Source organism: Podarcis gaigeae (genome assembly GCF_964106915.1).
Source record: "Podarcis gaigeae genome assembly, chromosome: 10".
Lineage (NCBI taxonomy): Eukaryota > Metazoa > Chordata > Lepidosauria > Squamata > Lacertidae > Podarcis > Podarcis gaigeae.
In genome coordinates this window covers 29516460-29531406 of record NC_139686.1, presented here as the reverse complement: position 1 = coordinate 29531406, position 14947 = coordinate 29516460, and the positions used below count along the sequence as shown (strand labels likewise).

The window sequence follows — 14947 nt, the reverse complement described above, 5'->3', positions numbered from 1 at the left end:
CCCCCCCTTGGACTGTGGCTGACGGCTGCACTGAACATGATTTAAACCAGGCATAGGCAAACTTGGCCCTCCAGATGTTTTTGGGACTACAACTCCCATCATCCCTGACCACTGGTCCTGTTAGCTAGGGATGATGGGAGTTGTAGTCCCAAAACATCTGGAGGGCCGAGTTTGCCTATGCCTGATTTAAACCCATAGTTAGACTTCCAGCTACTACAGCCTGTTCTTGGGTGAGACTGAGGGGTGGCCTGGGTACTTGATACATAGTGGGAAGGAGGCTCTGTGTAGTTGGACAGGATATCTGGTAGTTTTCTGGATATCTGCCTCCTCGGGTTCTCTGGAGAAAATACATAAAAACTGAGGCCAATGGGACAGGCCGTTTTCTGTCTTGGGAGCTATTTTACTGCTAGTGCCACATCCTTCAGACTGTGGCTCCAAACCCATCTGCACACTGCCCTAGTAGGTGACATGGAGGATATGTTCTTAATGGCTACAAGTCACAATGGGTATATGCCAAACTTCCCAAAAGCATCAGGTTTAGTCACTGTGAGAGACAGGATGGTGTCTAGGTCTCTTCCATTGACACCGCATGGCCCCTCTAAGCACCACCAGGCTGTGCTCTTGATCTGTCAAAATGCCTGCAACTTTGCTCCAAGGTACCCTCAGGAGATCTAGCAACCCCTAGAGATACAACATCTATATTCTTCTTCTGGTGTAAATGTGGATAGGATTGAAGCATTTGTCATCTTTGAGGGGGTGGTTGTTTTTTTAATATACATTCCCCAGCTACCCAGAGTATACCTGGAAGCCATTTTGGCTTCATTTTTCTCCTCAGATCTGGCAGCTCTGTCTAGCAGCTTTTACACCTTTTTTCATCCAACGCTGGAGTGTGAATCCCAGAGCGTGTAGCAGAAGCAGACTTGCTTGTTTAAACCAGCCTCAGTCATATGTTACCACAGAGGCTGGGGAAAGGTTTGATTTATTGGGCAGGAGAGGTGAGGGAGAGGTAAAAGGCTGAACATAAAAATTGATACATCTGAACATTTTCAAAAACTCTAACCCTAACCCTATCACAATCTGAAATAATACATCATCTCTCCTTTGTAACATCTGATCCTAAATGTGACCCAAAGTCTCAGGGTTTTAGTTTGCTTTTCAGGGCATCCAGGAAGAAGTAAATGTCATGGTAAAAAGATAGAAGCACAGGGGGGAAAAACGCTCTTTCCCACCATACATTATTCTGAGCCTTCTCTGCCACTTGAACGCTTAAACTGCCCTCCTTTTTCTGGCACATTCTTCTAGTTTTAGTATATATTTACTATCTGTCAAAGTGCTGGAGGGTCAGAAACAATAAAAAAATACTGAAAACACATGAGAAAGAGGGTCATGACCTTGCACTGGATATATTAGAAGAGTGCTACTAGATTTTACCTCAAAAAATATACTAGTATGGGTGGATTCACATTACTGTTTCTTTCAGCATCAGGAGATTTCTTTTAGTAATGTGATGAGAACTGTATGGCACTGGAATGGTTTCAGTGATAAACTGGTGAGTCATGGCGAGTGCTCTCACCTCACATACCTAAAAAAAAATACCTCACAATTAGTAAAACAGTCACCTGAGTCGTCTCCTGGCCTCTGTTCCATTTTCACTTTGCGGCACTGGAACCTGAGGTAGAGAACATACTTATAGCCTCACTTCCTGATATGTAGTGCCACTGTCCAAAAATGGGAATGAACACAGTTGTATAATTTAAAAATATATATATTTAAACCAGTATCATGGTCAAGAAAGCTGGGAACAATGAGAAAACAATGTGCAAGGATGATGTGATCTTCAGTAAATAGGCAAGATTATATAAAAAGGAGTTAAAACATGCCCTTCATCTTTTTAATTGGATGCTTCCCATCTTGTCATTACCGAGGAGCGGGTGGTTATGTTACCTCAGGAAAATATTTTTACCTTTTCCTAAAGTTATTTTGAAACATGACGATTACGAATTAGTGGTTTTTCGCTTTCTCACTGTTAAATCACTTGTCACTTCAATAGCATATTGTTGAATTGAAACTGAGTGATTGGATGGCAGATGCCATTCTTTTCTTCAAGTTGAGAGCATTCCACAGTTTTAGCATGAGAGAAGAACATAGACTGAAGACCAATCCATATTTTTGAGGTGTCGAGGTTTATGTATGGTGACTTGATGGCCTCATTTTCATGTGAGGAGCTCTTTACAGGAGGATCACGTGAACATTTTCAAAATTATCACAACAGAAAAGAAAAACAAAAAGCTTTCAAAATCTGTATTTACTTTTATATGGTAAATTTGGAGATTTTTTATGTGGGAACTCTCTTACACCATAGCTTTCATTTAATATCAAATGCTCCAGTGCTCCATAATGGATGTGAGTCTCACAACCCAGGCTGAATAAATTAGCCATTGCTACCTCAGTGTGATGGAAGTCTTCAAGCATGTTGGAATCAAACAACTCTCTCTAAAATCTATGATAAAACTATTCAGTACACTTAGTCCCTTCTTGGTCATGCTATATAAGTGACGAAGGCTGCCGTCTTATATGAAGTGCACACACCAGATCCATAAAAGTGTTGCATATCTTATTGCTTTATATGCTTTTACACTCTCCAATTGCTTCCTGCAGCACTGATTGAAATCTTACTATATCTTATATTACAATGAAGTCCATGGAGGATCAAGTTGTGCAGGAAGAACCAGGATTCCAGGATGATGAGGTATAGATGCAAAGTTTGTTTTGTTTGGAATCCTCAAGAAAATTATACAAAATAGAATAAAACATTCTTTTTTTTTTTAGTAAACAAAATGGTTCATTTTTGAGTAAACTTAGAAGATGTGCATACTCATATAATTTTGCTGGGTGGCAACTTGAAAGGGGGCATTCTCCAAGGGCAGCCCCTAAGCTGCCCACAGAGGCACATCTGGCACCTTTATAGTATAGCTTTCATCATAAGCTGAAATGCACCTCTCTTTATCCTGGCCTTTAGCACCTGAGATGCATGTTTTAGGACCCATCCTCTTCTTTTGATTGTAAATTGTTTTAACTGATTTTAATGTTGTATTTTTATATTACCTGGGACCATATGGTGAAGGTTGGGTAAAAAAAATAATTAATTAATTACAATTAATTAATTGCAACTATTAAGAAACCCCAGGGCTTTTTTTCTAGAAAGTTTTTTTCACCATAAAGTTGTTACAGTAACCAAAAAAAGTGGTCCTTGTACTGTGTACCCTTGAGCATGGAGAAAACCCTCTAAAAGTAATCCCTGCTCTGGGATAACATATAGTTGGTTGACCAAAGTGAGAGATATGTGCATAAATATCAAAATAACGAAGATTCTCGTAGTTGCTGTTGTTTTTGCATCCCTTTAGGAGTCCTTTTTCCAGGACATCGACCTGCTACAGAAGCATGGAATTGTAAGCACACTTTAAAAATGCATCTGTATCCTTATTTGCCTTTCTATTCTCTGTTTGAGCTCTGACTGCTATTATGAAGCGGGCGTCACATCCTTTATTTCAAGCATGAAAACATAAAATTTTCAGTCTTTTATAGTAATCAAGATTACTTGGACTATGTGTACACTACTGTTAAACTGAGATAAGCTGTGGTGGCCAGGTGAAAAAGACCATTGTGTCTGCTGAAATTCCTTCTTCTACACAACTTATAAAGCTGCAAGAACTCTGTCTTTTTTATTTTTACCTGGCCATCCTAAAGGTAATGACTAACATAAATGCAGCCTGTATCCAAAAAGATACTCAGCTGTTCCATTGTTCATGTCATTGATAAGCTACTGCACTGGAACTGATTTTATTACCTTCATAGAGAAATTATTAAATGTCCACTACATTCAGAAAAAATACAATGAATGCTTAGAGAACTACAGGGTATAAGTACTCCTATCTGGATAGCACCAGAAAATTATATGGAAATGGTACAGCTTAATATTCTTAGAGGGACGCAGGTGGCGCTGTGGGTTAAAGCCTCAGCACCTAGGACTTGCCGATCGCATGGTCGGCGGTTCGAATCCCTGCGGCGGGGTGCGCTCCCGCTGCTCGGTCCCAGCGCCTGCCAACCTAGCAGTTCGAAAGCATCTCCGGGTGCAAGCAGATAAATAGGGACCGCTTACCAACGGGAAGATAAACGGCGTTTCCGTGTACAGCTCTGGCTCGCCAGATGCAGCTTTGTCACGCTGGCCACGTGACCCGGAAGTGTTTCCGGACAGCGCTGGCCCCTGGCCTCTTAAGTGAGATGGGCGCACAACCCCAGAGTCTGTCAAGACTGGCCCGTACGGGCAGGGGTACCTTTACCTTTACCTTAATATTCTTAGAAATCAGGGAGGGGGGGAACCTGAGACTCTCCAGATGTTGTTGGACTTCAGTTCCCATCCATTGCTGCCAGCATGGCCAATTGATAGGGGTGATAGGAGTTGTAGTTCAGCAACATTTGGAGGATTATAGGTTCCCCATTTGTGCTATACATCATTCTTTCCTGCTCTGCAATTTTGCCTTTGATTTCCAGCTGCTTAGGAAAACAAGGAGACCCAAACAATATATAGGCGCCACATTCATTCTGTTAATTTATTTTCATAATGTTGATCCAGCCTTTCTTTCTGAAAAGGACCTGACTAAAAACACACACCATAGAGTAGAAATCACTTGCATTTATTGATTAAAATGAGATAAAAATAAATGTAATTAGGAAACCTGCAGCAAACACCATTTTTAAGCCCTCCTAATTTTAATGAGGAACAAGATTTTGGTTTATTAACCTCCTTGATATATGTAACATCTCATGAACATCAAGAGTTCTAATCCTTTTTATGTCCTTCACAGAATGTGGCTGATATTAAAAAGCTGAAAACAGTGGGAATTTGTACAATCAAAGGAATTCAGATGACAACTAGGCGTGCACTATGCAATGTTAAGGGACTCTCAGAGGCCAAAGTGGAGAAGATAAAAGAGGCAGCCAACAAACTTATAGTAAGCAAACTCTAGCACTCCATCCTTGGGTCATTTCACACTGATAGCATAAGATGGAATATAAGCATGACTGCTTTATTGAAACCCTCATATTAAATATTTGTACCAGTTAATGTGCCTGGCAAGCCATCATAACTTCACCCAGGAATGGTTGGCAATCCAGTACATATCTATCTATCTATCTATCTATCTATCTATCTATCTATCTAGGAGTAACTGTTGGTATATTCCTAGCTAAGTACTTTCTTGGTCAAAACACTTATCTTAGAGGTCAATTTCACATATTATGGAAGCTGTGTTTTTCTATGATGAGCCATTGTGAGGCAGTTCAATGCATTTGTTTCACCACATTAACTTTGAAAGCATGTGGCAAGAGAACCATGGCTTTCTGCAATTTGTACTCATGGTAAACACATAATGAAATAAATGTATAGCTGCTTCCCATGTTTTAGAGATCATTGTCAAAACATGCAGTAAGCATTAATTCACTAGTTCAGTAGTTGGAAATTGCCTTCTAATCAGATGTCAACTATCACAGAAACAGAAAGGACAAAATATGGCACATACCTGCATGTGCAAATTTAGAAAGAATGTCTTGTATGTATCCAATGGTTGATTGACTTCTATCAGCAGGACTGGGTGGGAAGCAATTTCCAGCTATTTCCCCTCCCCACTGCAGCCTCCTGTGTCCTCCTAAATCTGCTCTAGGGGGTTCTCCTAACACTCTGGGGTAGAACTGGAAGTTTAGGGGAGGCAGGGAATCATGAAAAATTGCTTCTCTCTTCCACTGAACACAACCTTACAGCCAGCCGACACATTATTTTTTTTTTAATGGACCAGACAGCCCTGCAGTAGAGGACTCTTCTCTATTAAGTAGGGAAGGGTCGTGGCTACAGCACATGCTTAGCATGCCAAAGGTTCCAGGTTCCAGTTCAGTCTTCAGTATGTCCTGATAGGGCTGGAAGACATCCCCTGTCTGAAATCTAGGATTTCAGCTGCCAGTTAGTGTAGACAAGGGTTGGGGAATGTGTGACCATCTAGATGTTGTGGGACTAGAGCTCCCATCATCCTTGATCATTGTTTATGCTGATTAAGGTTTCAACTGCTTTGTGCTTCTTACAGGAACCAGGATTTTTGACAGCTTTTGAGTACAGTGAGAAACGTAGGATGGTATTCCATATCACCACTGGAAGTCAAGAATTTGAGTTAGTAAACAGCCAACACTGCTTTTTATTTAACTCAGTATTTCAAGAAGCTCTTGTTGTTGCCGCTTGTTTTATTTGTTTGTTTATTTGTTTGTTTGCTAACAAGTTCTATATCCAGACCCAATTTAACAGCTAACAGTGTCACACTATGCATGGGTGCTCTGAAACAAGTCCTGTTAAATTCAATGGACCTTACTCCCAAGCAAGTGTGTATATAGGATTGAAGCCTAATGATGCCAGGGCCATTATCCTGTCTTCTCCCAACTTAAGGTCCTAGGGAAGTCCAGGCTGATGTCCTGACACTCCTTATAGGACAGAGGATGCAATCCCAAGAGCAGGGTCAAGACAAAGGAAGTCCAGTCAAGTAATTGAGTCAAAACTGACAATCCAGTAAGGGTAGACTAGGGATGGGAAACCTGTGTCCCTCTAGGTGTTGTTGGACCACAGTTCCCATCAGCTCTAGCAAGCTTGGATAATGAGCAGGGAAGTTGGTGTTGTATTCTAGCAACATCAGGAGGATTGCACATTCTGTAAATCTGGAGCAGTTGTCAAAACCTAACCAGGAAGCCAGGAAACACAAGGCAGCTTTTCATCTCCTGGAGAATTCAGAGTACCCAGTGGTGGCTAGGGAGAGCTGTTGCCTCAGTACTATGCAGAAGCCTTCTGAGTCTTCTGATTGAACTGCCTATCGGCACTGTGAAGAGCTGTCTGTTCTTTTGAAAGGCCATTGCCCTTTTCTGTCAGAAGTGCCTCCTACATACAGCACAAGAGATGACTTGGGCAGGTGTCCATATTCTTGGCATGGTAGTGGGGGTGGAGGAGCAATGGATCCCCAAGTGATGTCCTCTTTCCCAGATGAATGAAGTCAAATAACAGGACAAGCCATGTTGGTTACTCCCCATCCTTTAAGAAAGATGGAGCAGTTGGCAATTATATTATTAGGCAAAATGGGTGGCAATTTAGTAGATAGGGGAAAATATGTACAAACCACATTTAAAGCACAAACTTCCTTTTTTAAAAAATAGTGTACAAATAAGTGGACTAAAGATCAATATACATTAAAAGGTTAGAGTCCAACACAGTTTGGCAAGTTTAATTCCTTTTGTTTCAATGAACAAGTGTAGCAAACTCCATGTTGGATTGTGGCCAAAATATTTAAATATCAGAAACTCTATCAACCAGTTATTTATATCTTCCTCTTCTACTGCTTCTTCAGAACAAGCAAGTTTATTAAGCCAACTTCAAACCATAGCTTAATATTGTGGCTTCTTCTGAAGATGTTAATTATAGCTTCCTGATTCAGACAAAATGGGAAAGAAGAGTTAATGGAAGATTTTCTGGTTTATTTGCCAGTTTGTGCAAAGGGGCTGCATCTGTGGCCAACAGGCTTGTTCATATCTTGTTTTAATGACTGTACAAATGTTGTCATTTGATGTCACAACAGTAACCCTATAATGTATATTCGAGATCTAAAGGAATAGTAATTTCCTAAACAAAAAAAATTCCTTCCAGTAGCACCTTAAAGACCAACTAAGTTAGTTCTTGGTATGAGCTTCCGTGTGCATGCACACTTCTTCAGAACAGCAATTTCCTGTAAGCTAGAAGCCAGCTAATAGCAACCCATGTTGTCCCTACATGCTATGAAAATCACATGCAGGGTCTTTCAACATGGGCACACTCTCCTTACAGCAAAAAGTTTATTTCATATTGCTTTCTTGGCTATGTGACCTGTTTTGCATAACTTCTTCCCCTTATCTGCACTTCCAGTAAACTCTTGGGTGGTGGAATTGAAAGCATGGCAATTACTGAAGCCTTTGGGGGTGAGTGAAAGTATATCATGGAACATACAATACTCTGGCTTGTTTGTAGAAATATTTAGGGGACATACCCCTATTTTTTGTAGTGCATGTATTTGCTGGGGATGTCTGCCATTAGTGTTTTTGGTGGGGCCATATAAATGAGTAAAAAGGGTGAATGGGTAATTTAAAAGAAATATTTATTTCAAGATCAGTTTAAATTATGCCCTAAATTTCTTAAACTTAATCCATCTTTGTGCAGTGTTCAGGCAAACTTGCCGAAACATCAGCTGATGTATGGGGAGTTCAATTCTGCTTTCTCCAGAAAGCAGCCCAAATAATTTGTGTGTGTGTGTTTTGGGCAGTGGGGCGGGGGGGATAATACTGACTATATTGTTTCATATGACTAGCAAATTTAATTATTTATATTTTTAATTAGAATTCCGAACCGGCAAAACTCAGCTTTCCCACACTCTTTGTGGTATGTATTTGACACCCATCCTGAGAACTGTATGTTCTGTTTCCAAAAACTTGTAATATGCTTTTAAAATAATAACTAATATAAATATTTCTGCATCGAGATTATCTATCTTAAGGACGAAGACCTAAAAGTATATTAGTTTTACAAATAAAAAAACTGCCACTAATTCTGATTACTATTTTAATGTTATTTATAATTTCCAGATCTAACTTAGGGTACAATCCTAAAACCCCTCCAATGTTGCTGCCTGGGAGAGGTTAGGATGGTGTATATTCACCTCCCTGCCAAAGGAAAGGAGTGCTGCTGAGATGGGGAGGAATATGCCACAGCTGAGGCTTCTGGTATGCCCAAGCAGGCAGGAGGCTACTACCAAGAGAGTTGGGGTAGAGTGATGGAGGCTTAGGACCTGCAGATCCCCCAAGGGATCATATCATTGGGTTCCTCAGCTAGTACAGCAGGGGGACGGGACAGTGAAGAGAAAACAACACCCTCAATCTCATTCCTCAACAGCTAGAACAAAATTGACCTTTTCCCAGTTTTCTAGGGTCAAAAGGCTCTCTGCTCCAGCTAATGTAGGATAGGGTTGCCATATTTCAAGGAGTAAAAGCCAAGACACCCCACAAGTTGTTGAGTTTTTTTTACACAAGACCCAGGACAAAGCACCAGGAATGTCCAGGAAAATCTGGGTGTATGGCAGCCCCAATGGCGGAGTCATTAACCAGTGAACGCTGCTATGCTCTATGGAAAGGGAAGTTCCTCCACTTTCTTGGAACTTCCTTCCACGTTGTGAGCTTTTGATCATGCCTTTGGGGGCTGGTCAAGAACAGAAATTACTTGGGATACTTTTAAGTAGTCTTGAGGATTTACACTGGCCTTACTATAAAGTTGATAGTACTTATCAATAATGAAAAATTCCAGGTATTAAAATGGCATGTAGTAGGGCTTAAATTTGTTCACTCCTTATTGTGTGTTTTATAGTAACTGCCCAGCTTCCTGGAACGGATGGCTACACTGGTGGGAAGATTATTTTCATTGACACAGAAAACACCTTGTATCCTTTCTTTTGAGATATTACAGTTTTAACAGAATAAATTGGAAGATTTTCCTAATGGTGACAATAAAAAAAAATGTTTTGTGGTGTTAAGATTTGAAGAGCCATTTATATGAAACTTGAGTTTTATGGGTGGGTGTGTAGAGAATACCATTTATTTAATTAACTGTAGTGCATGAAGAACTGCTGAGAAGAATTTTTGCTTGTATGGGAATTCAGCTACCACTTCTCAGAAACTGGATTAGAATCTAGATACCTTAACAAGGAAACACCCCAGCCGTCCAGACCGTCTTCGTGATATTGCTGATCGCTTCAATGCAGACCATGATGCAGTTCTTGACAATGTATTATATGCACGGGCATATACAAGTAAGATTGCAACTGAAGATTGCATGGAAATCCTCCCCACTTTAAGATTAAACAATTTTCAGCTCAGAACCAAGGGGCCATCAGGAATATTATGAATTACCATTTTAAAATATGAACTCTATATTTTTGTTGTTGTGGTCCTTATGCATTCCTGTAGTGTATATGATTATTTTACCTAATTTGCATTGGGTAAAAGTAGGTTTCAGCAGAACAAATTTAAGTCTGGGCTATAAAGCTTACCTGCATTGGGATGAACCCACAGGGCTTATCCACATGTACCTTTCCTCTGTGTTTTCCATGCACAGTCCATGCTTTAAGGTCTGTGGTCCAAGTAATCTTTTTTTTCCCCCTCTGGAGCTTTCCCTGCAAAAACCTGTGCTTTACTGCTGATTCAGAGCAAACAGCAATGATAACAAGTGGTATAATTATATGCTCCCTTACCTTTAGATAGTTACCTTTGCCTAAAGCAGAAAACGTAGCAGTTATCTCAAGAAAAAAATGCAGAAGACAGTCCACAGTAGCATTGCTCAAAGTCAACTAAAGCTGTAAATGTGGGGTTGATTTCCACTGCTTCTTCGACAAACAATTGTGTCAAAAGCTCTTTTTGGATGTGCAAAAGCCACTTCAAGTCCTTCAGTATAGCATAATCTTTTTAAAAATCTTAAACGTTTTGTGGATGGAACCTTATATTAATACATGAGATGAAAGATACAATATATTTTTGTTGGTGGAAAACTATGCTTCCACCAAATCCTCTGGAACACAAGTTTCTACTTCTTCCCCCCTTTCATATTGGTTTCTAACTGCTTTTCCTGTTTTTATCATTCTTCCATGGTGCTTTAAGGTGAACATCAGATGGAATTGCTTGACTATGTTGCTGCCAAATTCCACGAGGAGCCAGGCATTTTCAAACTATTGGTATAACTCATATGTTTATGTTAGTGATCTGCTCTGCTTTCGTTATTTTTATTACGTATGTACTTTGTATTTTTTATATTGTAATTTTATGTTGTGAACCACCCCGAGATCTATGAGTATAGGGTGGTACACAAATTTAATAAAAAAATATAAAAATAATAAGCTACACCCCTGTATCCACTAACATAAACCCCACAGAACTCAATTTATGTTACATTTATTCTAAAATGTATACCTAATTTCCTCCATCCCAAAGGAGTAGTTCAAAGCAGCTAACATGTAAAACACAGAAAAATAAAAATAGAAGTCCAAATTTAAAATCCATTGCTGTACTATAAAAGAACACAACTTAACAGCTCCAAAAAAAACACACACAACCCCACAGAAAACCCAGCATGGGACCCAATGGGACTCAATTCTGAGTAGACATGTATAAGATTGTGCTGTTCATTTATATATCTTGAATATTTTCCAAGTAAATTTTTCTCCTTTCACATCCTCTCCCTCTCTACTATTTCTTTGCAGGTAATCGATTCCATTATGGCGCTATTCCGCGTGGACTTCAGTGGTCGGGGGGAACTGGCTGAAAGGCAACAGAAGCTTGCTCAGATGCTTTCAAGGCTTCAAAAAATATCAGAAGGTATGAGAAGCATGTAAGGCAGAATACCATGCTTTTAGATGACTGAAAAATAACTGTTAGTGTAGCCCAAGGCTATTATCTTTTTTCTTCTTCTTTAAGCACCGGCATTTTCACCAAACAATATACTGTCAGGAGAGCAAGTATAGTGTAGTAGATAAGTGTCAAGTTTGGTTGTGGGAAATGTATTTCACACTTCCACTCCACCATAAAATGTAAGAAAAATGTGCTAGTTGTTTAAAACGCAGTTAATATTTTTCAATATTACGGGAACTTTAATAACCATAGTTCACCATTTATTACTAGAAATGCTTAAAAGCATTCTGGGACGAAACATAATGAATTTTCTCTTTATATTTATCATCTTCCCTTGGACCTTGTTTTCACTACAGAATATAACGTGGCTGTGTTTGTAACTAACCAGATGACTGCTGACCCGGGAGCAACAATGACGTAAGCAATTTATTAGCAATTTACTGCAATTTTTCATAAACCACAGAAATAGGAAGTAAGATAGTATAGGGAAAGGGCTAGGATATGAAGAATGTTAAACAGGTTTTTCTATATTCTTACTTCTCTAAGAGTGCACTGCAATTATGGGTAAAGAAGGACCAGTTAGCCATTGGTGCAACTCATGCCACTTTCCATCAACATCAGTCTCAGAATGTGGCCCCTTAAAAAAATCCACATTTCCAGAATATGCCAGTTGAAGTTCATAAGGAGAAGAATGGAGATCACTAGAGTTTCACTTTCAGATATAAATAGTTTTGGGGAGCTTCTCATCTGAGTGTCGGCACTTTTCAGCTTGGAAACCTGACATGGTGTTAAATGTCTTTGCATTTTAAAAAAAAAGTATATAGCATCAGCTGAGTAGGGATGGTTCTGACAATGCCTAACAGACAGTGGAGGAACATGGGGAGTAATTTCCTTCATAGCCCCTTGTGTTTCTTGGAACACTATGGGGTTATCCACACTTAACTATTGCCCTATGCTTTCTAGGCACAGGTCCACACTCCTAGTCCGTGTCTGAGCTCTCTCATCCACCCCCCCAAAAAACCTGGTGTTTACCGCTGAATCAGAGCAAACAGCAATTTGGGCTTCCCACAGATTACCCACAGAGTGGGTTTTCATGGGGAAAGCCCAGGGGCAAAAAGAAAAAAAGCACTCAGACACAGAGCTAGAAAGCCTGGACCTGTGCCTAGAAATGTGGAGCAAAGTTAAGTGTGGATGAGCCCTGCCACTTAGCGGTACCTTTTTGTTGGAGCACTTTTCTTTTTTGCTCTGCTTAGGGCTGTTATTTGTGGACAAGCCCTAAGCAATTTCAAGGTAGCATTGAAGGACCACATTCAAGGTTGTAGTAGTAGAGAAAATATAGAAATTAAACAAAATAACATCCACAGCTATTCTTTACTACAATTATCTTTATGTGTTTGTAACCAGAAGTGATGTACCTTTTATGTATCCCTTAAAAATTCCCTATCTGAAGCAGCTGGTGATCATTGCTCTGCAATGTATGGAAGGGTGTTGGCAATCACAATTATTCTAGGGTAGCCATACGTCCAAAATTTCCCGGACATAGTGATTTTAACACTTCATTTTTTATTTGGGCAAAACTAAAAAAAACCTCAACAACTCTGGCCTAAAATCAAATGAAATCAAATCTCAACAACTTTTGTGTCTGGATTTTTACTTTTTGAAATATGGCAACCCTAAATTATCCTATAACTCTCATCCAATCATTCTCTTTTTGTTTGTTTGTTTTAGCTTTCAGGCTGATCCCAAAAAGCCCATTGGGGGCCACATCCTCGCTCATGCTTCTACAACTAGGATTAGTTTGCGTAAAGGAAGAGGAGAGTTGCGCATTGCCAAGATATATGATAGGTAATATTGAAGTTGTGTGGTACAGTGCATGCTATAGTTCCAATGACTTATTATGGTTTATTTGGCTTCAAGTTAACTTTGTTTCTGAATGGATGTTTATAAAAAAGGGAAGTGTGAATGAAGGAGGCACTCTTATCTTCAAATTAAGATTCAGGTTCCAAATAAGAGGGAAAACTGCCCTTACTAATCTGAACTAAACTTCTCTCCTCCTTGGCACCTTCAAAAGAACCAAATGTGTAATTAACAGTTCTTGCTAATTAGCCTAGGCCTATGGGTGTCTGTTTGATATTAAGGAGGATGGTAACCAAGTCTGAGTATTTATATTGATTCAGTTATGATTATCTGAGTCAGAATTCAAGTAAATCTGAAAAAATATGCTTGAAAACCATGTATGATCAAGGCTATTGCTTCCACCATGTAAAAAAAAAAAAAAAGAAATCAATTCAATGAGAAAGTCAAAATAAATTGTATCCAAACCCCCATAAAAGTAATGTATGCACTGGATTCCCCCCCCCCCTTCTACATATCAATGCCTGCATGTACAGTTATTAAAAATGGACTCAAATTCTGTGTTTTCTCAGCCCAGAAATGCCTGAGAATGAAGCCACATTTGCAATAACTGCTGGAGGAATTGGAGATGCCAAAGAATAGGCAAGAACATGGTGGTGAACAAAGGAAGGCACGCCCACAAGCTAAATCGTGTCTAAAGTTAGTTAATTCCTGGTTACTTTTGTTCCAAATCCAGAGTGTTTTAATTTCTAAACACTTGTTGACATTATCACTGGGAATGTTGTGATCTTTTGTAATTGTAGAGCAGGTTGGCTCTATGAAGGTAGTAAACTGGTCACGGTCAACCTCTGAAACCTGTATGGCTGAGCTTTTTGCATGCTGACACAGATTTTGTGCAAGGTGGCAACTGGCTTGCTACAACTTAGGTGTCAATACAAAGCAATTTCAATAGGCTGAGAGGAACCCAGTGGGTATGAGAATTAAGGCTTACTAAAGGCTTAGAAATTATTTTAAAGAGATGTTGTTAATTGTTTGTTGCCCTTTTTAAAACTGATGTTTCTGTTGCAAAAAAATCACATTCCACCTCAAGGACATAACACCCAGCACTGTTTTCACTGCCAAGGGCTGCCTAACTATGTCCTTGAAGTCCTACAATATATGCATGTAGAATGGAATATAATAGCATGGAATGCTATTGAGAATAAAATAGTATTTATTAACTGCCCAGCATTTTAAAAAGTATGCTTGTCACTGGAGCCTCCAGATAAAGAATAAGCTGGTGTAGAAAATGAAAATGGTTTTTGCTAGAGGAATAGAAGAATTGTTTATAATGTTGTTTTTATGAGTCTTGACAGCTCTATTTAACTGAAACTAAATTGTTTATACTTGCATTTTTAATAAAATGTAGCAGTTGCTAGCTTTTTCATCCATGAAATGCATTAAACTACTTTTTTCCCATTTGTTATGTGGGTAACAAGTGGAAGCTGCCTCCCAGTAAGTTTATTCTAATTGTCTTATTCTTCCTATGCAATCTGTGCCACTGACAGCTTATGTGTCAAGGAACTCTCTGCATCCAGCAATGCCAAAC

At 39.4% G+C, this 14947-nt stretch overlaps 1 protein-coding gene across 3 annotated transcripts; it reads left to right on the top strand.

Moving 5' to 3' along the window:
• Positions 1 to 211: 211 nt before the first annotated feature.
• DMC1 (DNA meiotic recombinase 1) lies at positions 212 to 14789 on the top strand. Of its 3 annotated transcripts, none has more exons than XM_083701174.1 (14): positions 212 to 230; positions 2699 to 2749; positions 3405 to 3449; positions 4866 to 5012; positions 6135 to 6217; positions 7985 to 8037; positions 8453 to 8494; positions 9473 to 9545; positions 9823 to 9914; positions 10759 to 10832; positions 11358 to 11472; positions 11862 to 11922; positions 13234 to 13350; positions 13932 to 14789. In XM_083701174.1, exons 2-14 carry the CDS (start codon positions 2702 to 2704, stop codon positions 13999 to 14001), a joined length of 1020 nt encoding a protein of 339 aa, XP_083557300.1. In that variant the 5' UTR covers positions 212 to 230; positions 2699 to 2701; the 3' UTR covers positions 14002 to 14789. The 3 variants fall into 3 exon arrangements, with proteins under 3 accessions (XP_083557300.1, XP_083557299.1, XP_083557298.1); XM_083701173.1 differs by lacking the exon at positions 212 to 230 and adding an exon at positions 786 to 1006; XM_083701172.1 differs by lacking the exon at positions 212 to 230 and having other exon boundaries at positions 2654 to 2749.
• The last annotated feature ends 158 nt before the right edge of the window (positions 14790 to 14947 follow it).

Bases quoted from the DNA above. Each gene is read 5' to 3' on its own strand.
- DMC1 (XM_083701172.1), top strand. From the start codon at position 2,693: ATGAAGTCCATGGAGGATCAAGTTGTGCAGGAAGAACCAGGATTCCAG. The intron at 5,013-6,134 runs GTAAGCAAACTC...TGCTTCTTACAG, and splicing joins AGGCAGCCAACAAACTTATA to GAACCAGGATTTTTGACAGC. The intron at 9,915-10,758 runs GTAAGATTGCAA...TGGTGCTTTAAG, and splicing joins ATATGCACGGGCATATACAA to GTGAACATCAGATGGAATTG.